The sequence below is a fragment of the Symphodus melops genome, assembly GCF_947650265.1.
Source record: "Symphodus melops genome assembly, chromosome: 9".
NCBI lineage: Eukaryota > Metazoa > Chordata > Actinopteri > Labriformes > Labridae > Symphodus > Symphodus melops.
Genome location: NC_136699.1, coordinates 7,447,624 through 7,471,260, shown reverse-complemented (window position 1 = coordinate 7,471,260; position 23,637 = coordinate 7,447,624). Strand labels below are relative to the sequence as shown.

General features: G+C 41.6%; 1 protein-coding gene across 1 annotated transcript in view; it reads left to right on the top strand.

Moving 5' to 3' along the window:
* Nucleotides 1-23,637, top strand: part of arap3 (ArfGAP with RhoGAP domain, ankyrin repeat and PH domain 3) — a 31,730-nt gene that overhangs the window by 3,165 nt on the left and 4,928 nt on the right. Inside the window, exons 2-27 of the mRNA XM_079352968.1 lie at nucleotides 8,509-8,665; nucleotides 9,064-10,035; nucleotides 10,499-10,539; nucleotides 10,906-10,988; nucleotides 11,249-11,301; nucleotides 11,658-11,897; nucleotides 12,584-12,653; nucleotides 13,255-13,375; nucleotides 13,954-14,138; nucleotides 14,664-14,770; nucleotides 15,256-15,455; nucleotides 16,543-16,628; nucleotides 16,858-17,040; nucleotides 17,697-17,838; nucleotides 18,556-18,660; nucleotides 18,840-18,996; nucleotides 19,459-19,561; nucleotides 19,966-20,164; nucleotides 20,263-20,326; nucleotides 20,419-20,582; nucleotides 21,099-21,311; nucleotides 21,610-21,715; nucleotides 22,002-22,149; nucleotides 22,237-22,305; nucleotides 22,827-22,901; nucleotides 23,397-23,514. Coding sequence (XP_079209094.1) covers nucleotides 8,592-8,665; nucleotides 9,064-10,035; nucleotides 10,499-10,539; nucleotides 10,906-10,988; nucleotides 11,249-11,301; nucleotides 11,658-11,897; nucleotides 12,584-12,653; nucleotides 13,255-13,375; nucleotides 13,954-14,138; nucleotides 14,664-14,770; nucleotides 15,256-15,455; nucleotides 16,543-16,628; nucleotides 16,858-17,040; nucleotides 17,697-17,838; nucleotides 18,556-18,660; nucleotides 18,840-18,996; nucleotides 19,459-19,561; nucleotides 19,966-20,164; nucleotides 20,263-20,326; nucleotides 20,419-20,582; nucleotides 21,099-21,311; nucleotides 21,610-21,715; nucleotides 22,002-22,149; nucleotides 22,237-22,305; nucleotides 22,827-22,901; nucleotides 23,397-23,514 — 4,078 coding nt within the window. The 5' untranslated portion in view covers nucleotides 8,509-8,591. The remainder of the gene's footprint in view (nucleotides 1-8,508; nucleotides 8,666-9,063; nucleotides 10,036-10,498; nucleotides 10,540-10,905; nucleotides 10,989-11,248; nucleotides 11,302-11,657; nucleotides 11,898-12,583; nucleotides 12,654-13,254; nucleotides 13,376-13,953; nucleotides 14,139-14,663; nucleotides 14,771-15,255; nucleotides 15,456-16,542; nucleotides 16,629-16,857; nucleotides 17,041-17,696; nucleotides 17,839-18,555; nucleotides 18,661-18,839; nucleotides 18,997-19,458; nucleotides 19,562-19,965; nucleotides 20,165-20,262; nucleotides 20,327-20,418; nucleotides 20,583-21,098; nucleotides 21,312-21,609; nucleotides 21,716-22,001; nucleotides 22,150-22,236; nucleotides 22,306-22,826; nucleotides 22,902-23,396; nucleotides 23,515-23,637) is intronic.

Here is a 23,637-nt window from a genome sequence, read left to right as displayed (position 1 = left end):
GACACTGCTGGATCTTATGTGACTGTGTTATCTGTTGTTGTAGCCAGTGTGTTTTCACTTCCTCATTGTGATGTCACTGTGATGACGTCACTGAGGTGACTGATTTTCTGTCCGTTATGTTCACATCATTAACAGTTTGACGACATTGGCTGATTACAACCGCAGTTACATCACAGACACACAAACCGCACACAGCCTCCATCCTGTGTGTGTGTGTTCTTGTGAACCATGACAGGATGTGTGTGACCAACGTGTCTTCTTCTGCAACTCTCAGAAACAAACCGCTGTGATGTAATTCAGCTCAGATTTACAGTAAAGGAGCAGAGCGCACAGTCTCCTGGTTTGGTTGTTTTTGGTCATTCTTTGTTGCCTGTTTCCAAAACTCTGAGCTTGAACACTCAGCCTCACTGAGCCAGATAAGGAGTCCATTGGTATTGAGACATGAAGCAGTGATTTGTTTGTTTGTTTGTCGGTGGTCTGACAGATGTGTAGATTGTGTCTGCTGTGGGGGTTGGATCTTAAAATAGTTTACATGGTCGGAAGCACACAGAACATCGATTTCTAATGATCTATGTATGGTATGAGTGATGATTTATAAAGAGCAGTTCTGTAACTATAAAACACACTTACAGTCCGTGGGCGAGCTGTCACATTTTTTACAGCGTTTAACACATGTTCAGCAAGCGTAATAGAGAGGATCGTTGCTACGGTAGCTGGTTTAATCCAAAAACGCAGCGCTTGCTTCCTGCAGTCAGGTCGGGTTGAGAGAGTCGACCACACCTGAGTCTGAAAGAAAGCAGGCCAAGAGCCACCTCTCCAAGCGAAACTGGAGTTTGTGTTAACCGAACCAAAGGAGGAGGAGGTGAAGAGGAGGGTCAGAGGAGGAAGAGAGCATTTTCTGTCAACTTGGTGGTCTTTCATCTCTTTGAACCTGTTCCTCCAAGAAATCAACATTTCTGTTTTCATTTCTTTCTCTCTGGAATTATTTTCTTGTTTAACGTCTTGAGTCAGTGATATTTTAAAAGATTTGTGAACTTAATCAAAAGTTTGCTCTTGTTTTTCTCACTTGATCAACAGAGTGTAAACACAGAATTTCCCCCTGCCGGATCCATCAAGTAAATCTTAAACTTAATCTTAACTTACTCTGAACATAATATGTGTTTCAATCACAGACTGATCTGAGTCACAAATTTATTATTAAAAAAAAATGCATCGACAAGATTTTTATTTTTAGCCTTTTTGTAGCTTTATTAAAGAGATAGGATAGAGATGGAAACCAGAGAGAGAGAGAGAGAGAGAGAGAGAGAGTGGGGATTGACATGCGGGAAAGGAGCCACAGGCTGCAGTCGAGAAGACTAGTAGAAGTAAAGTCTTCATACATGGGGACGTGCGCACGAACCACTGCGCCACCAGCACTCCAAAAATGTGAAACTTTGATATGAAAAAAAAAAAAAAAGTAGATTATATAGATTGATATCTGCTTGATTCCACAGGAACCAAAAAAAGAAGTCCTGGACATCCATCATTGGGTCATTTAACTTACACATATTACAAACACTCTATCTCACCTTTTAAATTGTAATCATTCTAAAATAGCAGAGATTGTAATGTTAATTCTGTTTGGTCATTTTATACTTCTGCTAAGCTCCCACAGCACCTGAACACACCACAGAAACCTTGGGCTCAGATCTGATGCGTGCTCACATGTTGACTGTAACGTCCCAGTGTTCCCAGTGAGCCTCAGTGTGTGGTTCCAGTCACAGCTCTGAACAATCAGCCCTCTGTTCATCACAATAGAGCCTCTCTGTTATTATACTGCTCGCTCGCCCTCCCTCTCTCACCCTCTCCCACTTCTTTTTCTGTCCCAACTTTACTCTCGCTCTACTTTCCCTCGTTTTTAAAATGCCCCCCCCCCTTCTTTATGTTATTTTCTCCTCCCTGCACTCTCTCCCTCACCCATCCTCCCTTCTCTCTCTCTCTCTCTCTCTCTCTCTCTCTCCTCGGTGGAGGTGAAGAATGAAGGTCACTCTTTTCCTCTCCTCCTTCCTGTCTACTACCCACTCTTTCACTCTCAGGAGACTCTGCTGTTCACAGAGAGCTGTGTGTGTCTCTGTGTGTGTGTGTGTGTGGGGGGGGGGGGGGGGGGGGGGGGGGAGTTTGTTGGCTTTGATTGGCAGGTCTGTCAGCCTATTCTGTTTATCTCTCTATCACTTTATTTAACTCCCTGTGAGATGAGTGCAGCTGATGGAGACTCTGCTGATCTGAAGTCAATGCAGACATGATGTTAAATGTGTTTGCCAGTGCAATAATTACTGCACACTTCAACATTGTATTTGAGTGAAGTGTTTGCAGAGATGATTAAGTAACGAGCAGGCTTCACTGTCTGACTGCCGTCGACTCAAACAGTGAAGATCATTTGTCTCCTGATTTGAAAAGATTGAAGTTCAGTACAGTGCAAGTCCAAAAATGAAACTTAAGCAAAACATTTGTGTCACTGTGTCTGTTGGGCACGACATTTTCCTGCTGACCTGATGTCACATTAGGAATTGTCAAACCAAACCTCATTAAAAAAACAAGCGTTTTAAATTGTTTTCTTGTTGTCTTTCAGACAGACCTGACAAGTCATGAACTCAAACAAAAAACAACCTTGTCCAGATGTTGATGTTATTTCAGCATCCTTTCAGCCTGTTTATTGTAATTAAAGCTCAGTTAAGTTCAGCTGACGTGTAAAGAATGAGGAAGAAAAAAGAAGAAGCAGCAGTAAAATGAGCTGTTCTCACAGTAAGTGTCTGCTGTCTGGTGGGTTCAGAGAGATTTCAGACAATGACCTTTGAGATAAAGGGGGATCTCTTCCACATGTCTAAATTGTGTTCCTCTCTTTTTCTTTGGTGCAGCAGTGCAGTATACAAATAATGAAGATCATAAAGTACCTATGATTTATTTGACATAAATAATAAGTAATAATCAATCAAAAAATAATGTATTTGATTCTCAAATCAGGACACAGGTCAGTGTAGCTTAACATTGTTTTATATGGATCCGAAAAACATTTTAAAATACAAAAATAGTGGAATTTAAAATTCTATTAAAATTCTATTCACCAATTACTTTCAGCACTTGAGAGTTGCTCAACTTTTTGCCACCTTATTTAGTTAGTGTGTGTGTGTGTGTGTGTGTGTGTGTGTGTGTGTGCGTGTGTGTGTGTGTGTGTGTGTGTGTGTTTCCCCTGCAGCAGTTTGAAGGACAGCTGTATCCTGTGTTTTTTGTTCGGCTGCAGATCCACAGAGCCGAAGGAGGAGAAATGTAATGTACATGTTGTTGTTGTTGTGTAAGTCTTTATTTGTGTTTGTCATCAGATGTTCGGGGTCTGGATGGATGTGTGGACATCCTGATGTTGCGTCACTACTAAGTCACAGAGCTGCGCCATTGAATTCTGGATACATAAATTGGCATAATCAGGAAAAGAAAAGTATTCAAAATATTATTTGTTGAATTGGCAGAAAATAATTCCTCTGACATTCATAGAAAAGCAGGATTTTGCTGTTTGAGCTCGTCATTATGAAAACAAAGAGAAAGAAAAAATGAAATCAAATTATTTTTAGTTATCTGTCTCAAGTCACACACGTGTAAAGTTGAGTGCCAGTCAAAGTCAATGTGACTCCACATTTGGAACTTGTCTTGGCAGATTTACTCTGATAGCTGGACTGGAACTCCAACAGACATGTCTGTATCTTACTTCTTCCAAATGAACATTTCAGATATCCACAATGACGCTCTTTCATCCTCAATGAAAGTTCACGATATCTGCAGTCAAATTCTTTCGAGGAAAAACCGTCATTACGGATATCCACAGCCCAGTTCTTACATGTCATCATTTGAATTTCAGATATCCAAAATGAAAATGATTCCAGATATCCATAAAGTTATTGGGACTATCCTAATATTCTGAGAGTTACTGAGAATGTTGAACTGGGAGAAACGCTATTATCTACAGTATTATTAGTGATAGAGGGGTGTCTGCTTTAAACGTTAAAACAGCTCGCCTTTCAGACACAGCTCAGGTCACAAAGGGCTCAAAGGCTCCTCTCTTGTGTTCTTCAGTCCGACAGATGTGAAGTGATTGAATTGACTCATCGTCTTCCTCTGCACACTCTCTGACTAACATGAGAGACTTACCCTCCTCTTCTGTCTGACACACAGCTGACTCTGCGTCGGATCATTAATCGGTCCTCCTGTCACCACAGCAGTAAAGACGTTTTATTCTTTCATTTTAACTTGAGAAATCTTTTGGAAACAAATGTGTAAGAATCGCAGGAAGTATTTTGAGAGGATGTTGACTATCATTACACTACTCGTCACTCCTTGAAATAATAATAATAATAATAATTTTATTTGTATAGCACTTTTAAAAACAAGGGTTTGACACGCAGAAACATACAACAACAAATTGTTTGTTCTTTTTCTGTGTGACCATGAAGTCAGACTCCATCTCTGCAACTCAGAAAAACCATCATATCCACACGGTGAAGCCCGAAGTCTGAGCCAATCAGAGAGCTCCAAGAAGTCCAAGCCAATAAGAGCAGTCTGAGTCAGCAAAGAAGAAGTTGATGTATCTTCTTAAGCCAACAGAAGCAGAACTGTTTTAGACCTGCGTCCTCTGTAACGTTTAGCAGGAGAGCGAGAATCTGTTTGATCGTATAAGTCTATAATAAAATGTTCCCACTTGTCACTTGATTTATTCTCTCAAACATTTGAACCATTGTGTTACGGTCTCGGTAGTTTCAGGCCTTCTTCAATACAGCACGATGTTCATTTAGTAAATGATGGTCCAATTTAGAGACAAGAAACAGGGATGGAGTTAGGCTGAGACTACCTGTGATTGACAAGGTGCTGCCATAGCAACCTGAAAAAATGTCATGTTTGGGGTTAAGTTGTACTAAAAGACGCTCTGAAGATTTGAATGTTGGTTCATAGTAACTACATTTTGTTAAAAGCCATTTTTGAGAAAACAATGGCATTCAAAGTAATATCACAGTTTCTGTAATTTTTTTTTGATATTACATTTTTTAAAACGATACAATACAGATGTTAATTTTAAGAATCAATAATATTGAAGGGTACCGAAGCTGATAAAACAACTTCAGTTGAAGAAACAATTGTGTTGACATTTATGATCTTTTTCCTGAATTTCGATCTGATATCATGACTTTCGAATATTGTGTGTTTAGGAGGAATTGTTTTGGTGTCCATCTCTGACTCGGAGTTACGCGGATGACCTTTTGTTTGATTTTCTTCTTGACTTGTTAAAATTCCTGTGAGTTACAGGTGTGTTAAGATGTGCAGTCTGCACTTTTATAGATCAGGTGCTCTGAGCTGATCTGGGAACAGCTGCAGATTTTCTGAAGTCTGGAGGAGGAAAAAGGTCCACCGGAGGAAGCTGCTGTGACTCACTTCCTCCTCCTCTTTGTCTCCAAGCTGCTGACCTTTGTGTGTGTGTGTGTGTGTGTGTGTGTGTGTGTGTGTGTGTGTGTGTGCGTGTGTGTCCAGCAGTTATTTTTACTCTACTGTAACATTTAGGACCTGATTCACAAAAGGATCAGAATCAGCTTTATTTTTTTTTATGTTTAGGATTGTATGGCTTTTGCGTCTGCTAAACCGATGCTGCCCTGCTGAGCAAACAGGATCATATTTAAAAACATGAACACAATTAGAGTGAAAAATATCTGTCTGCTGAGAGTTGCTGGTAACTGTGCCACTTTATTTATAAGAGATGTCCCGCTCAAACCTTTCGGTGATCAGGAAAACTATCCCACCTCTGTAGGACTTAAAGCTATCTGTTAATTAAGACTTTCTATTCAGAGGCTCACCTCAGCACTGAAGCACACACTCTGTCCACGTGTGGAGATGATCTGACGCCGTAACACAGGACCGCTATCAGAGTGTTTTTTAATTTCAGGTTGAGCTTTAAAGAGAGGGAGCTTTGCCTGCCAAAGCAACACTTGTGTTACATCTGTAAAGACTACACTGCTGCACGACAAACTGGAAGAAGTCTCCCTTCTCTTCCCGTGGCCTCGAGCTACGATGTGCGCCACATGAGAGGAGGAGTTTACGACTCAACTTTACAAGCGGACACAAAACGATGGCAAACTGCGACGTATAGAAGGGCCTTGTTTGTGCTCAAATGTTCTTAGATCTTGGAATCAGCAGACGGTTTGCACGTATGATGCACAAATCATGGAGCTGTCAGCGGGTGCTTTGTGAAGTTCCCCCTTAGTGTTGCTTTGGTGTCGGCCATAATTGTAATTTTTTCTTTCTTTGGCGCCTCTTCCTCCTGCTGTTTCAGAGCATGTGACCGAACACTTAAATCTATTTTTTACTTATTGTGGTGTTTTATACTAAAGAGTGTTCATGTTTCTGACAGTTTCACACTCTTTGATCACAGCTGACGTTCACTGCTTGTTTCAATCATGCAATGATAATTAATAAAGCCCCAAATCACCACAAAAGTAATTTATACTATACTGAACACTTCTAGTTTATTATTGCGACCATCGTTCAAGAACATTTAAAGGACAATTAGTCGCTGAATTGATAAAAGATTTTTTTTAATTTTTTGTTGGTTTTAACTTTTTAAACGTCAGGTTTGGACTGTTTTACATCAACAGATCAGAAGCAAGCGCTGCAGTCAGCAATAATCTCATTTATATTATTTTCAAAAAAGCATCGAAACATAAACCATGCTGGTGTACAAAATAGCACTAACACATACTCACTTTCGCGGAAAGTAAAACATAACACACTCTAGGGGAAATCTAGAGCTACACACACACACACAATTATTCTTTGAAAGCCACCCACCCCTTTGCCTTGCCTCTACTGCAGGCACTCCCTTCATCCTGTGTGTGTGTGTGTGTGTGTGTGTGTGTGTGTGTGTGTGTGTGTGTGTGTGTGTGTGTGTGTGTGTGTGTGTGTGTGTGTGTGTGTGTGTGTGTGTGTGTGTGTGTGTGTGTGTGTGTGTGTGTGTGTGTGTGTGTGTGTGTGTGTGTGTGTGTGTCCAGTGGTCTTTGTGCACTGTGTGTGTGTGGCTCTGTTGTTATAAAGGTGTTACTGGTATTTGAAATATGTTGGTGTGTTTCCTGTGAACAAGGACAGTCAAGGGAAGGGTGGTGTGTGTGTGTGTGTGTGTGTGTGTGTGTGTGTGTGTGTGTGTGTGTGTGTGTGTGTGTGTGTGTGTGTGTGTGTGTGTGTGTGTGTGTGTGTGTGTGTGTGTGTGTGTGTGTGTGTGTGTGTGTGTGTGTGTGTGTGTGTGTGTGTGTGTGTGTGTGTGTGTGTGAGCTTCCTCTCTTTTCCAGTATCAGTGTGTGTGTCCTCTAAGATGAAACTCAAAGCTTCATTAGTGTTGACTTTATTTAACCCTGAGTTTTACCTGTCAGGCAACATCCACTCTGTTTGAAACCTGCAGTCAAAACAAGACAACTCTTCTTTGCTCGATTTAGGGTCAATAAATGTTTTGACCTCGACTTTACGCAAACTTTTTTCCTGCCAGCCTGTAAGTAAATGTTTCATGTGAAGTCAGGGTGAGCTAACTGACCGTGGCAGGAAATATTCAGGAAGATTGATCTCCGTACACTTAGGGACAGCTTCATACTCTTCTGCTCACAGGTATGTTCTTCTTCACTCTCTGTTTATACTGTAATATGTGAAATTACATGAAGCATTGATGTAAAGACAAACTGTCTTAAAAGACTTCAGCCGCAGAACGTCTGAGGATTTAAAGAGTGCAGATGTAAAAACAGCTTCTGTCTGTTTGTACGTCAGCTGATCTTTTGTGTTCTGCTGGAGTCAATCTCCCCATTTCATGTTGCTCCCCCCGACCCCGTAACCTCCAGTGCAGTCTGTAGAGAGGTCAAAGGTCAGCCTGCTGCAGACGCTGAGAAACAATCCTACTGCTGTGTTCCAGTGCTGACATCATGTTTTTTCTGAGTCTGTGGCTTTAGTTGACCGGAGGGTGTGTGTGTGTGTGAGAGAGAGAGAGAGAGAGAGAGAGAGACCTCTGATGGGTCAAAGGTCAGAGTGATGTGGTCTCTAAAACACAAATCTCATCTGTTGCAGATAACTGTTCCTTCTGTCTGTCAGTGATCAGCATCTGTCAGACCATCTGTCATGGGATAAAGGGGACAGGGCCTGAAGCATCAGAGCTGCTAAAGTACCAAAACTTTAAAAGCTAAACTTCCTCTCTTCAGTCACGTTTTAACGAAAAGAACAACCCAACTCCCAGGTTATAAATAATATTAAAAATGGCTGCCTCACATGGAGTGTTTGAAACAAGAACAAAAACATTTCGTGTGTCGTCGCAGCGAACAGAATCAAATCAGATCTAACTGTCTGTCTGTCTGTCTGTCTGTCTGTCTGTCTGTCTGTCTGTCTGTCTGTCTGTCTGTCTGTCTGTCTGTCTGTCTGTCTGTCTGTCTGTCTGTCTGTCTGTCTGTCTGTCTTCGTCTCCTGCAGATGGACAGTCAGCCTTTGTCATCGCTGTAGGTCAGTGATGGCCGCCGCGTTTCCTAAATGTGGAGGAGTCGCATCCAGGCTCCATGTTGGTCGTCATGGCAACGCTGGATGGAAGCACGCCGGTTGAGAAGCTTCTGTCAGTGATTCACCTCGAGAGGTCGGACATGCATCACACGAGACGAGACACAAAGATGTTAGCTCACTCAGGGTGAAACATTACACACGCACACCGACAGAGCTGTCACGTTACAATCGTCCTTCAATAAACCCTCCCAGTGATCAGAGCTGCTCCAGTAACAACCACCAGACCTCTTGCTTTACAGAAATAACAGCCTGTTGTAATTGAACAGTCAGAATCAACAATTCAAGACAGCCGTCCTTATAGAGAAAGTTAAGGTGTCAAGAAAGCAAATCTAACTCAGCATATGTAGAAAAGATTTACAGTATATTTCAAGTGTGTTTCCAGTGTTTGGTTGTTTGAGTTTATTTAATGCACTGCAGGACTGTTACGTCATCATAACAAACGTTTAGCTGTAATACTGTGTATCCCTGCAGGTATCTGGACAGCTTCCATCGAGCTGGTCTTCTATTGGCCAAAGACTTTACACACCTGGACCATGAAGCCCTGGTCAGTCTGGGTATAACCGCCACAGGACACAGGAAGAGGATCCTCCGATTGGTTGGCTACATTCAGAGGACAGAGGCTCAGAGAGCCAATCAAAAGGTGGATCAGCCCCGTGACCGCTGTCAGTCTGTGTCCTCCTCAGATCGAGGTTACTGCACGGCGTTGCTTGGTCAGTCATCAGGACCCGTTAACTTTGAGGCGTTCAGGAACAGCTCGGCTCCAAATCTGAGAGCCATGCTGACCAATGACAGTCCCTGCCCCATCCTGAAGCCCATCCCCAAACCCAGAACTGTCTTTAACCGCCGCCGAACAACACCTGTCCACTTCTGTCCAACACCTGACCCCGCCCCGCCTCCACCAAGGAGGCTATCCCAGGAGTCCATCTGTTTCACTGTATTAGGGGGTCTCACCTCTGGGGAAACAGCTGCACCTGATCCCAAGTCCACCTCTGACCGTAACATTGAGTCGAATTTATCTGGCAGAATGCCGAGTCAGGCTGAGAGGAGGAAACCGAGTCGGAGCTTCTCTCTGTCGGACGCTGGAAGACTGTTACCTCCTGTTCCCCCGAGGCTCAACCGCGGGGCCCTCCCTGCCACATTCCAGGGGTCCCCACCCACATCTTCCTCCTCCTCACCTGTACGGACAGAGCAGGTGAACCATATTACACCTGTGACATCCTGTCCTGGTAGTGTGGACAGCAGCAGACTCTCTGGATCCTCGGGGGGGTCACCCAGAGGCGGAGGGCTGGAGATGGTCTCTAACGAGATCTACTGGGGCACCTTACCAGGTTCTACTGCCCCTGCTGGAGGGAGGAGGTACTGCAGCCAGCAATCAGCTCCTCCAACTCCACCCAGACAAACAACTGACAGGAAAACGCCTGACAGGAACCCCGAGAGGAACAGGTGAGTCCCTCTGAGGGTCTGTATCCAGTATACTCTGAACTTTATGCTAATAAACATTCAATTTTAAGACCCAAAAGATGAAGCTGCCTGTGACCAACAAACCAAAAACTGTTCTTAATGAAAGAGTAATTTAGAAGTACTCTGTTTCCAATTCTGATCCTATCCAAGTCACACGCCAATATTCACAGGGGGCCCCTCAAACCAGCGCTCATCTTATGTTTTTAATCATCCAACATCAAAGAAACCTTCATATTCGTTTTAATAAATAACTTCTTGTCAAAATGCTTTCGAAACTTGTGTTCACATCAATGAATTGTAATACATCGAACAACAAACGTTTGCAATATTGTTAAATATAAATTATAGTAGCAGTCACTGCAGCTTACATGAAATGACTGCAGTTTGTCAGTAAAGCATGGATTGATCTTATTTGCTGTTTATCTCTCTTTGTATTTATTTTCAGTGGCAGCACTTTAAGTAACAACTCTTCAGGATCAGCACGAGGTGAGAATAGATGAAAATGTTTAGTGCCCATATCAAACCATGAATTTAAAGGTATTTTGTCTCTAATTGTGTTGTGATGTGTTATTTTCGTCTTTGAAGGACCTCAACTTTAAATAAAGTGTCGATGAATCATGCTAAATATGTGAATATTAATGTGAATGAAACACCTTTCACTGCTGTTATTGGCTAAGGAGTGAGTCAAAATAAATTGCTTATTCTCAAGTCAACGACAGTGAGGATTTATTTCTGAGATTTTACTTCAACAAAAAAAACAAACAGTGGCTTAAAATCTGTGCGCTTGTTGAGCTTAGAATTGGAGCCCTTTGTTCTCCTGCACTTTACTTACTCGGAGTTTGTATTTAACAGCTTCAACAGACGACCCTGAGGAAGAGATCAGTCCGTACTGTGAGACTGTTTTTCAAACCAGAAGAAATCCACTCATCCTGGAGGTGAGACATAAATGCAGATTTACATTCACACTCCTGTAACGTCTCCTCTTCAATGTTAGAAGGGCACAACTTGGGTTTGGATTGATTTGGGGTTTCCAACAAATTCCAATCTCACTTGTCTTCTGTCCTACATTAAAGAATATTATTAAAAACAATAATATAGTCAAAAACTTAATGGTGAATCCTGACTGGAGAGAAATTAACTTTCAAACAATCTCAACAGTCTTTACTCATTTAGACTCATTTAGTGTGCTCTTCAGCAGATTGACAGAGACACCAGAAAGGGGGAGGACAATCATGCCGAGGATCATGGGTAAGATCAGGTTTCTTCAGCTCTCATTCCATCCATATTTATCTAACACACTGACAGTGCAATGTAACACACAATGCCTATGGGGTTTTATAAACGATATTCTTTCTTGATTATTTTATCTGTTTAAGCTTTATAAACTTTAGCCTGCGCTAAATATCAACACAACTAAGTTAAAACATTCTTCTTGTGGTGGAACCGTTAATGCAGCTGCTGTTTCTGAGGTTATTCAAAGAACAAAACCACAAGTCATAAACTATTGTTGACTCACGGTGTCAGATTTCTTTATAAGAGTTAACAGACTGAGTGTATGCAGTGTCCTCTAAAATGTTTAAATAAAGTTTGAATTGAACCTGCAGGACTCTGAAGTTCTTGTGGACGAAGCGTTTGTCTCAGGCTCTTCACCCTGGAGACTCTCAGGGTTACAGCACAGTGGGAGAACCTCAACCACCCCTCCCCTGCCTCTCCCTGCCCGCCCACACCTTCCTCTCTGAGGGTGAAGAAGACCTGACCATCTCCCCCTACGCCAGCTACACCTCCCTGACCGAGAGAGCCCCGCCCATCATCAGCGGCTGGCTGGACAAGCTCTCTCCACAGGGGTGCGTTTTATACAGCAGGGTAGATCAGTGGTGTGTCTGATTTGTCTCTGTGTCTCTGTGGGATTATGTGTTTGTGTGTGCTGTATTTGTAAGGAGTCAGAGATCAGCGACGGCCCTTCTGCTGCATCTTTTCCTCTCTTCTCCTCCCTGTGTCTCCTTCCTCCTGAGGAGCTGCCTCTGCCTCTTCACTTTGCTCTCCTCCTCCTCTTCGTCTTCGTCTTCTTCTTCATCTTCTCCTCGGTGTGTTTGTCTTTTCCTTCCTTTTCTCCTTCAAAAACAAAAACAAAGACCTTGTATGGTTCTTTTGTTTCACCAGTGCTGAGGACTATAATTACTACAGATATAATATTCATACTGCACAATAACCAGTCATTGCTTTATTTTATTTTATCAAGTAATTTTATCTTTGAAGTAGAATTTCAAAGGATAACATAAAGATGACCTTTCACAAACTTACGAAGTGTATTTGTCGTATTCTAGTCAAAATATCTGATTATGTAGAAATATAATCTACATTCACATGAACAGTCCTGATAAACATCTTGCTTGATGTGTTTGTAGTTTATTGGAAAGACCTTTAATCTTATTTGACACTTGGTTTGTAGTCTTTGTAGTTTTTACAGTGTAAGACAGACAGATTGTTTGTGTTTATGTCTCCAGATCTAATGAGCTTTTTATACTTTCAGAAACTATGTCTTCCAGAAGCGCTACGTGAAGTTTGACGGCAAAAACCTGATGTACTTTGGCAGTGAGAAGGTAAAAATTAATCTCTGATGGTTTATTTTACGTTTGTCCTGATGGTGAAAAATCTTCTCGTTCAGAGTAGTAGACTGCAAGGATTGTGTTTCTTCTCTTGTTGAGTAGAAATATTGACAAACTAACTCTAATTCAATATATTTAATTACTCAACATTTCGGCCCTGAGAATAAAATATTAAAAGAATAATTTAGAAACAGAACTGCTTTTTTTCCCACAACTTAATATCAGTAATTACAACAACTGATTAGCAATAATTATTCAATAATATCTCACCTGAAACAACCTGTTTAATACCAATATGAATACCAATTTCATGTGAGAAAGCCAGATATAAAACAGGTTGTCCAGGTGTCCTGGAAAGAACAAAAATCTTTATCTACAATCTGCATGGTGATGATCACGATACCAGAATTGTAATCTTAGATCCTAAAAATCAAGTAATATCGATTACAAGTACAATAAAGTAAAAGGTTTTAGAGACCCCATACTAGGTAGATAAATGTGACATACAGATCAATAAAGAGGTTTCTGTCTGTATTTTGTGTGCCTGGTGTATTTGTGAGTTGTTTGATCTTTAAAATCAACTGCTGCGTTTCAGGACGTTTACCCCAAAGGAGTGATCCCATTGGCAGCCATCCAGATGGCCCGCCCCGCCAAAGACAACAAGTTTGAGATTGTGACGAGTCACAGGATCTTTGTTTTCAAGGCTGACAATGAAGGTAAACTCAGACACCAAGATGAGACACTACCATGGATCCTAAGATCATTTGATTTCTAATAAATAAAAATAAAAACAGTTTTCATTAAATGTATAAAACACTTTTCAGAATACTTATTAACACGTTATCACTTTAAAGTATTAAAGACAATTAAAATTCAAATGAAACAACATATTAAAACAATGGTTAAAACAGAGCATCAGCCACAAAGAGCTATTTTGATAAGTTGGGTTTTGACCAGTCTTTATCAGTTTCTCTTGTCCGAGTGTGGTTTCAGATATCTCTGAATAAACACACAGCAGTTAGCTCTCAGTCTCAGCAGGTGGCTGAAGTCTATCCAATGTCTCATTCAATGAAGGCATAAAAAATGTAATCCTTTGTTAAGTGGCAGATTTTTTTTTTAAAGATGTTGAGAAAGGAACGACCTGATTTCACCCTGTTTATCCAAATGTCAAGGTGAAAATCACAACAACTGCTCGCTGGGATGTTCGATTTAAAGGAACATATGTTGTCATGTTGAATAGATGTGCATGAAAAATAACAGCGATAATAATGATGGTCTGTTTGCTGCGCGTCAGTGCTGAAGCGGCGGTGGGTGGGCACACTGCAGGAACACGTCAGGGACCAGCTGGTGTTTGGTCGGAGGCACTTCGGTCCAGGTTCTCACTGTCAGAAACACGGCGTGCTCGAGCTGAAAGGAACCAAGTCCAAAGTTTACGCCGCCATCATGACCGACCAGATCTGGCTCTATAAGAGTGAACAGGTGACAACTTGTGCACATTTTTACGCAGACATATTTAAATGTACTGAACTTTAAAGTCTCAAAATAACTGTCAGTTTCAGATTTTGTTTCATAGAATCATCACTGTTTTTGTATTTGTCAATAATGCAAAGTTCTTCAAATACAAGTCAAAATAAATATTTAATATTTGTATTATTATTGCTTTGAACCGAAAATTGAATTTTACACCTTAATAAAACCACAAATAGATTCTATGAGGTGTTTCTGCAGTGTAGTGAGTAGTTTTTATAAGGCTGCTGGGTTTGAATCCTCCCCACTGTTTGGAGCAAAATGTTATTTATCTAAGTTTGATACTCAGAGCTCTCATCATGTGATGATTATTATTCATTTTAAATTAGAATTGGATGATTTTATGTTCTGTCAGCTGTAAAGTTTAATCCCTGAAAGAGCAGAAGTCAAATTCAACTGCAGACAAGTTTCATGCAAACATGACAGACAGACCTGTTGTTTCAGCTTCATTTGTGTTTCTAAAATGTCTCCCTGCAGTGTTTCCGTAACGGGATCGGCATCACTGTGATCGAAGCTCGAGGATCAACCATCAGAGATGGAAAACACAAGAGCTTTGAGCTTATCACTCCTTACAAGAACTTCAGGTATCACTGATTCTGCAACAATATGGAGAATTAAAATCACACGTTTCAGTTAGATCATTTTTTTTGTTATTTTTTTGTGTTCTGTTTGAAATCCTGATACAGAGCTGCTGTAATCTGAGTGTTAGAATCTGTCCCAGCTGACATGTTTCAGTGCCGATCTGTAGCTTCAGCTCTGTGGATGAAGTTAAAACCAGACAATCTGCTCTGGCGGACTGAGCTGTATGGAAAATCAGGTCACTAAATCAGAAAAAAAAGCTCCTTACAGCTGTCTCCCTGCAGCTCTGCAGCATGTCCTCTCTCAGCTCATTTCAATTCAATCTGATGATTTTAACAAAAACAGGAAGTGATGTCACTTTAGTCTTTTGTTAATGTTCTAAAATCTTAAATCCTCAGATTTGAGACAAAAATCTCATGTCTTAAAAATGTAGTAACCATGGCGACTTTTCATAAAGCCTGACTGCAGACCTTTGCTTCCCCCCTGTCAGTTTTACATCCGAATCAGAGCGAGAGAAACGTCATTGGATGGAGGCTCTGCAGGAGTCCATCGCTGAGACTCTGTCGGACTATGAGGTTGCTGAGAAGATCTGGTCCAACCGCTCCAACAGGATGTGTGCAGACTGCAAGGCCCTGAACCCCGACTGGGCCTCCATCAACCTGTGTGTGGTCATCTGTAAGAACTGTGCAGGTACCAAGTGGCTCACCAGTAAATTAATCAACACCTGGCAAAGCTTAGCAACAACATTGCAATTACACCAACAACCAAACAAAGCTTTACCTACCATCTACATTTTGAAAACATGTGGTATCAAGAATAATATCTACATACAGTATATCTAAAACAATGCTTTGCTAGGATGTAGAGCAACTAGCACCTGTCTTTAGATTTTCTTTGCATGTGTGGAGTCAGTGTCTTCAAATGACAGACAAACAAGCCTGATATTATTCTTTGATAAAGCATCATTAAAAATAGAGTCGGAGGCTGAAACCTGTCATGTCACCTGTTGATGTGAACACATGTACTCAGATAAACTCAGTGTGTTTGTGTTTCTGTGAATACCTGCACGGACACGAATTACTGCACTACAAACTCTCACTGTGCAGGTTCAACCGCATTTTGGTGTGTGTGTGTGTGTGTGTGTGTGTGTGTGTGTGTGTGTGTGTGTGTGTGTGTGTGTGTGTGTGTGTGTGTGTGTGTGTGTGTGTGTGTGTGTGTGTGTGTGTGTGTGTGTGTGTGTGTGTGTGTGTGTGTGTGTGTGTGTGTGTGTGTGTGTGTGTGTGTGTGTGTGTGTGTGTGTGTGATGTCACCCTCCAGGTGTTTTGTCTCTTATGTCAGCTGAATCCTGTCATCAATTTCGTTTTTTGTCTCATGTGAAACTGATCTCTTCACGTTCAGGGTCAGACTCAGTCTGAAGGGGGGGTTAGGTGTTCCTATCACGTTGCATGTACTGACTTGACTCATTCACTGGATAGTCATTTATTCCCCATCAGAGTTTCATGGACAGCCATGATTAAGGTTTCAAGAGCTGGGGGTATTTACTGAAAAAATATTATTGTGACATTAAAGTCCTTCCTCTAGACTTGTATCATTGTAAAACATGCAGCATCAAAAAGTAATGAAGTATTAGAAATATGACAATTTTAGTCCAAATAATCTGAACCGAGAACTGACGGTCCAGAGTCTAACTTGACCTTACCAAACTCTATTGTATGCTCGTGTTTGTGTGTGTGTGTGTGTGTGTTTATCTGTGTGTGTCTGGTGTCGCTCTCTGCAGGTCAGCACAGAGGTCTCGGAACGATGGTCTCAAAGGTTCAAAGTCTGAAACTGGACACCAGTGTGTGGAGCAACGAGATCGTCCAGGTGAGACCAGAACCAATAATATTGAATTAAACAATTTATGAAAATAAGAAATAATCAGCTGGTCCGGTCTATCACCTGGAACACATCACATGATCAGAGCTGAAGCATTGTTCGTAGCTCTGTCGTCTGATAGACATGAAGGTCAAATATGATGACCTCTCAGTCACCTTGTAGTTCTTTGTCCTGGAGCATTGACGTTTTTACATTTTTAAAAAAAAATTTATATCAGCTTTTCATCATGCTTGGTAACGACCGGGCCAATGAGTTCTGGGGGGCGGGTCTATCTGCGTGGGAAGAAATGGACTGTGACGCCTCGCCCGAGCAGAGACGAGAATTCATCACCCAAAAGTACAGAGAGGGACGATTCAGACTGAAACATCCGACCATCAGCAGCCAGGAGGAGCTGTTAAAGGTCAGAGTCACCATCCATAACTCACAACACTGCATTAATACAGATATATGACAAACACAAATAGATACTGTTTGGAGAATATGACAGGTTGATCTTTGACTGGTTGTTGGTACAATAAAGTGCAGAGCAAGTACGATTATTTGTCTGTGAAAAGAGTTCAAGTTCAGTGAATTAATTATCTGAAGTGACACCAAGCAGCTCCCACCTGTCAATCAAAGATTATTGAGTGACAGGTAATTTTATATCACTTTAAGTTTGTGCATTGTATCTAAATTCATCTGGTACATATTTATTTTTGCTGTAAAATTGGACATTTGAACATGGGGCTCTATGGGGATTGACTCTCTGCAGGAGGCAGCCTCTAGTGGACATTAGAGGAACTGTGGTATTTGTAAACATTGGCTTCTTTCATAAGCTTGCAGCTTTTTTTAAACCTGAACAAAGAAACTTTACCCAGACTGCACTGGGTCATCATTGAGGCTGAAACATCAAAGGACTACAAGATAAAAGCTGCTGGAGGCTCAAAGAAAAAAGAACCACTAAGTGTTTTTGCCACACAAGGAGTTAATCTCTCTCTCTCTCTCTCTCTCTCTCTCTCTCTCTCTCTCTCTCTCTCTCTCTCTCCCTCTCTCTCTCCCTCTCTCTCTCCCTCTCAGGTTTTGTGCTCGGCCGTCTCTGAGCAGACCCTTCTGAAAACTGTCACTCAGATCTTCTCGGAGGCAGAGTCAGCCCGGCTCGCCAACGACTCCAACGGCTGCCAACGACATCAACAGCAGCTGAATCACTGCACGCCGTCAGGTATCTCAACTCTTATCGACTGTATTCTTAATCGACACTGTGTCAGGTGGCATGAGGGCCATGTTTATGCAAGTATCTATACACACCATGTTGTTTACCAGGGAAGCCCTGGGCGGACATTTATCGGTACATTTTATTTAACTGTTTTTTGTATATATAGAGGACTTTTTGTTATCTCAACAATACTTGTTGACCTGTGATAAAAACTTTATTTCAACTTTATTTTAGGATTTATACAACACAGGGACATTTGTTGGTATAATGCAACGTATTGTTTTACTTTATAGAAAACCATGTGTATCTGTTATATGCATAAACTGAGTTAAACATTTAAAACATGATTTCAAAGTTTTCTTTTTCATGGTTCATATCAACTCTGCACTTTAGATGGAGCTCCAAACATAGATGGACAGATATGATGCAGTCATTTCTATTACCATATACAAATGATTTACGAGAATCAGTTTTCATTGAAGAGACGGTGAAAATACAAAGACTGCTGTATTGGTGCTGAAGGTCGGCCGTGTGTGTGATATCAGTGTTGATCCTGCAGGGAGGCTTTCATTGCGTTACATTTTGCTTCAGTTAGCAGAGACACACTGACTGAATTCTCACAGTCTGAGGAACCTTCTGTTTCATGTACGATCTTAATTCTTAGCATGTTTTCATGTTGACTGATATCACGTTTTGTTTTGTAATCTGATTTGTTCTTGTCAGACCCCGATGTGTACGATGAGATCATGCAGCCCGTCCTGCACTCTGGTTACCTCTACAAGTCCGGCTCAGCCCACAGAGGAACACTGTCAAGGAAAACCAGAGAAGGTGGGAGGAGGGAGGATGAGGTTTGGAGGAGGAATTTTCCTCTAAAGTAATAAAAAAAGAAAACAATGAGGCTTTATTAGAAAATGTTCAGAAAGTGACTCCTTCAGATAAATGTTTCTTTTTTTCCCTTGAAGCCTGCGAAATTAAATGTGCAGATTCTGTTTGGGTCTTTTTGTCAGACTTCCAGAAGTTCTGGTGTTCAGTGGATCGGTCTCTGCTCCTGTACGAGTCGGATCGATCAGCTGATCCCTACATGCAGATCAGTGTTAAAGACATCGTGTGTTTGGGTGTCAGTCGACCTGACTCCTCCCACAGCAACAATGGCTTCATTGACAGGTACACACATTATTTAGTCATCTCATGAAAAAAAAGCAGAGGTGGAGCCTCTGTCTAAATCAATCAGTAATATTTAAGTACAGAAACATTGCCAATGTATCTGTGCAATTTAGACGGTGTGCAGGGTTTGCCTGCATTTTAGATTAATTAAAAACAAGAAATTCTTAATAAGGACTGCCGAGGACTTCCACTTGTGTTGCAATGATAATGAAACAGGTATCGATATTATTTAACTTCTTAGACTTGTAATAAAACGTGGTATCATGAAAACTCTTGTGTGTGTGTGTGTGTGTGTGTGTGTGTGTGTGTGTGTGTGTGTGTGTGTGTGTGTGTGTGTGTGTGTGTGTGTGTGTGTGTGTGTGTGTGTGTGTGTGTGTGTGTGTGTGTGTGTGTGTGTGTGTGTGTGTGTGTGTGTGTGTGTGTGTGCGTGTGTGTGTGTGCGTGTATCTGTGTGTGTGTCAGGTTTCGTTACACCTTCGAGCTCTATCTGACGTCAGACAAACTCCATCAGTTTGGTTTGGAGACGGCCGACGCTCTGCACAGCTGGACCAGATCCATTGGGAAGGTCTGAACACACACTCTCTTCTAAATTGTTCCTCCTTCAACGTGTTTTATAGTATAGTTTAAATGTTACTTTTTATGTGAGCTCTCATTGTTGGCTTTTTTCAGATTAAACCCAAAAGAGATTTTTAAAGGAGACGCACAGCTTATATCACATATGACATTAAAGGAACTCTAATGAAATGATGGAAAAACACAAATTTAAGGCAAGATAATTGGATAAAAGTTGGATTTCTTTTTAGAAAAATTATTTAAATTCACATGATAGTCTTTCGAGGTATGGTTTTAAATATAGTTTTACCTAAACTTTCCCTTTGTGGAGAATTGAAATGTTTCTCATTGAATCCATCTGTCAGTGGTATTTGTGTTTCATATTCTAACTGTTTGTGTCTGGTCGTCCTTGATTAGGCTACGACCCCCCTCAGCTGTCACTGCCTCCTGACTCGGGAGTTTGAGCGGGTGGGGCTGCTGCGATACAGAGCCATGTTGGACGCTCAGCATTGGAAGGAGGCGTTCTTCGTCCTGCAGAAGTCCAACCTCTTCATCTGTCCACGACATGATGGAGCGGCTGAGGACATCATCAACCTGAACCGGCTGCAGGAGCTCAGTGAGTCCTGATCTGCATAGACTCCAATTTGTCTGATCCAAGGATTTATTAAAGAAAAATGCTGAATTATGAATATATACTTATTTAAACGCTCAAAGGTATCACCTCAGAGACGGAGAACCATGAGAAGAAGGACATCCTGGTTTTAGTGGAGAGGGGAAGGTGAGCACAAAAGTCTCTCTGGTTTGGTTTGCTTTCGGTTCTTCCTCCACTTTGACCCCTCCCCCCTTACGTTGGCCCCTCCCCCTCCTCAGGACACTCCACCTGCAGGGCGTGGGCCGCACAGACTTCTCTCTGTGGTACTCAGACATCCAACGAGCAGCGGGCGGGAAAGGGAACACTCTGAGAGAGCAGCAGCTGAGCCGGAACGACATCCCCATCATCGTGGACAGTTGCATCGCCTTCATCACGCAGTACGGTGAGGAGCCACAATTCAATATTCACTTTAGATCTTTTTCCACTTTTTATCCAGACAGTACAGATGTAATGATTTTATATGAACAACAAATCTAAGAATCTAATTTTTTTTGTTCTTAAGTGTAGAACAAGTTTTATAACATAACGCAAGACAGACCTTTAATGATATGAAACAAAGGACCACATTTACTGTGGATTGAGATTTCTAGCAGCAGGTAAGACTTTAACAACCTGGAAACTGTCCATTTATTACATGAACCTGTTTAAATCGACCTGAAAACCGTACTTATGCCTCAATTGTTTTTGCAATAAAAACTCGTGTTGACCTCGAAAATATCATTATTTAAAGTTACTGTAGACAACATATGGGTGTCTGAATGGCTGCAGGAGAACTGTTTTACTTTTTCTTGCATCCTTTTTGTGTTGATGTAGAAAAGGTTGAAGCCAGAGCATAACTAGCAAACCTTCCATATCCTGATTTTAGGCAATTGAGTGATGTTCTGAACATGCTCCGTAGGTCTGGGCCACGAGGGGATCTACAGGAAGAATGGAGCCAAGTCCAGGATCAAACTCCTGATGGAGGAGTTCCGGAAAGACGCACGAAATGTCAAACTGCGGATCGGAGATCACTTCATCGAGGACGTGACTGACGTACTCAAGAGGTTCTTCAGAGAGGTCGACGACCCCGTCTTCATGTCCGACTTCCACCCCCTGTGGCAGGAGGCCGCCAGTGAGTCTTCTTTACACCAGAGCAAATTCCATTAACAGAGTCCAGAGTCCAGGTCATCAGGGTCAGAATCCAGAGTCAAGACTTTCTGAGACACTTATTTGTCTTTACTTTGGAGCTTTACAGATTCTTTGCAAAAAAAATTCATAATTTATTTTGACTTTTAACAAGTCCAAATCCTCATACAGTAAGCCCTCGATAGACCGGAGTTCATAACGGGCCATGATATCTCGTGTGTGGTTTTATCTCATGTTAGCTTTAGTCTCAGGCGCACCTAACAACGTCTCTGTCCTGTTTTTAGAAATCCCTCAGAGGAGTCTTAGGCTTGACCGCTACAAAGAGATCATCCGGAGTCTTCCTCGAGTCAACAGGACCACTCTGGCTGCTCTCATCAGTCACCTGTACAGGTGAGGTCAAGCTAATCATTATTTATCGAATACTCCAAATGTGTCCCAATGCTGCAGGATTCTTTTAAGTATGTGATGAAATGCTACATGAGTTGAGATTCTTTGTTTAAAAACAGGATTATTTTTACGTCATTGACTGTTTTTTTATGGGAAAAAGAGAGACCACGCCCACATGCAAATACACTATTAACCACTTTATGGACTTTGTGTAGCGTGGAGTGAGTCATGGAGAACCTTTACTTACAGTCCATGTTGTTGATTTTGTCGTTTCCTTTCTCTGTCTCAGAGTCCAGAAGTGTGCTGATCTGAACCAGATGTGCACAAAGAACCTGTCGCTGCTGTTCGCTCCCAGTCTGTTTCAGACGGATGGGAAGGGAGAGCACGAGGTGAAGATCGTAGAAGACCTGATAGACAACTACCTGTATGTATTTGATGTGAGTATCACCTGAGGACAGGTTTACTCTGTTGATCTGATATCATAAAATGCTGAGTACACACTGTGGATGTGTGCTGTGTTTCAGATTGATGAGGAGCATCAGACTCAGATCGAGCTGGAGATCAGCCTCATCACCACCTGGAAGGACACGCAGGTACTGGTGTCACCTCACAGACAGCAGTTCTTTGTCTCCACCTTGAAAACAAACCCAAACATAAAAAACAGATTTAATTTCCATGAATGACATTAAATGATTTCATTATATTGGTGAGAGTGTAAACGGAGCTATAAACATATTACAATGAATCAGAATCAGACAGGCACAAACAATGATCTCATGTTCTCGATACAGGGTACTCTTAGGTAGGAAAAAACCGTTTAAATTTAAATAAACGTTCTTAATTATTACAAATTTATGGTTTTAACGTACGGAGTGACATGATTATTATTATTATACGTTTTACTGTTGAATTAATGTATTTTGACATTTTGTGACTACAGCACTGTAAGGCCCAAATTTCCCTCTTTTTTAAATTTGATCTTAATGAATTGGCATTGAATCATCTGGGTGAACTCCGTAATGAGTAAAACTGGTTTTAAGTTAAACTGATAGAGGTGTGTGTGTGCGTGCTTGCGTGTGTGTGCGTGTGTGTGCGTGTGTGTGCGTGTGTGCAGCTGTCTCAGGCCGGTGACCTCATCATTGAAGTTTACCTGGAGATGAAGATACCAGACTGCTGCATCACTCTAAAAGTAAGTCTGATCATGGCTTATATATTTTATATTCATTTGTTTGTCTTGAGTGACGAGCCTAATAAATACTGAGAATGACTGATGTAAACCGCTGACTTGTGTTAAAGGGCTATTCCAGTATTTTTAAACATGGTTCTTATTTTATAATTACATTTTTGAGTTTACGTGTCAGACTGTAACAGGTAAGAAACCTTTCAGAATGTCTGTCTTTTTTAAAAAAGATGAAGATGATCTTTTTTATCCACAAACGTCAGACCAAAGAGAGAACAGAGAGATTTGTCCCTCACAGGACACAAGAGATCAGGTCCACCAGTGTTTCAGTCTGTTGCTTTGTGAGCCTTACTGTGCAAACTAACAGGCTGATGCCGGGCTAGACAAGGAACTCCTGTCTTCTGTGAGGTCAATTTACAGTTTCTGTTGTTGTCGTCTGGTGTGTTTGAAAACAAGGAGGCAGAAGTGACATCCGCGTTATTGTGTTACATATGACCTGCGCAGGTGTCTCCCACAATGTGCGCTGAGGAGCTGACCAATCAGGTTCTGTTTATGAGGAATGTCCCAGCCACAGACAGAGACGTGTGGATGACGTTTGAAGCCATCGAGGAGGGACAGCTTGGTGAGACGGAGACACAGCACCAGCCTCTCTCTCTCTCTCTCTCTCTCTCTCTCTCTCCCTCCCTCTCTCTCTCTCTCCCTCCCTCTCTCTCTCTCTCCCTCTCTCTCTCTCTCTCTCTCTCTC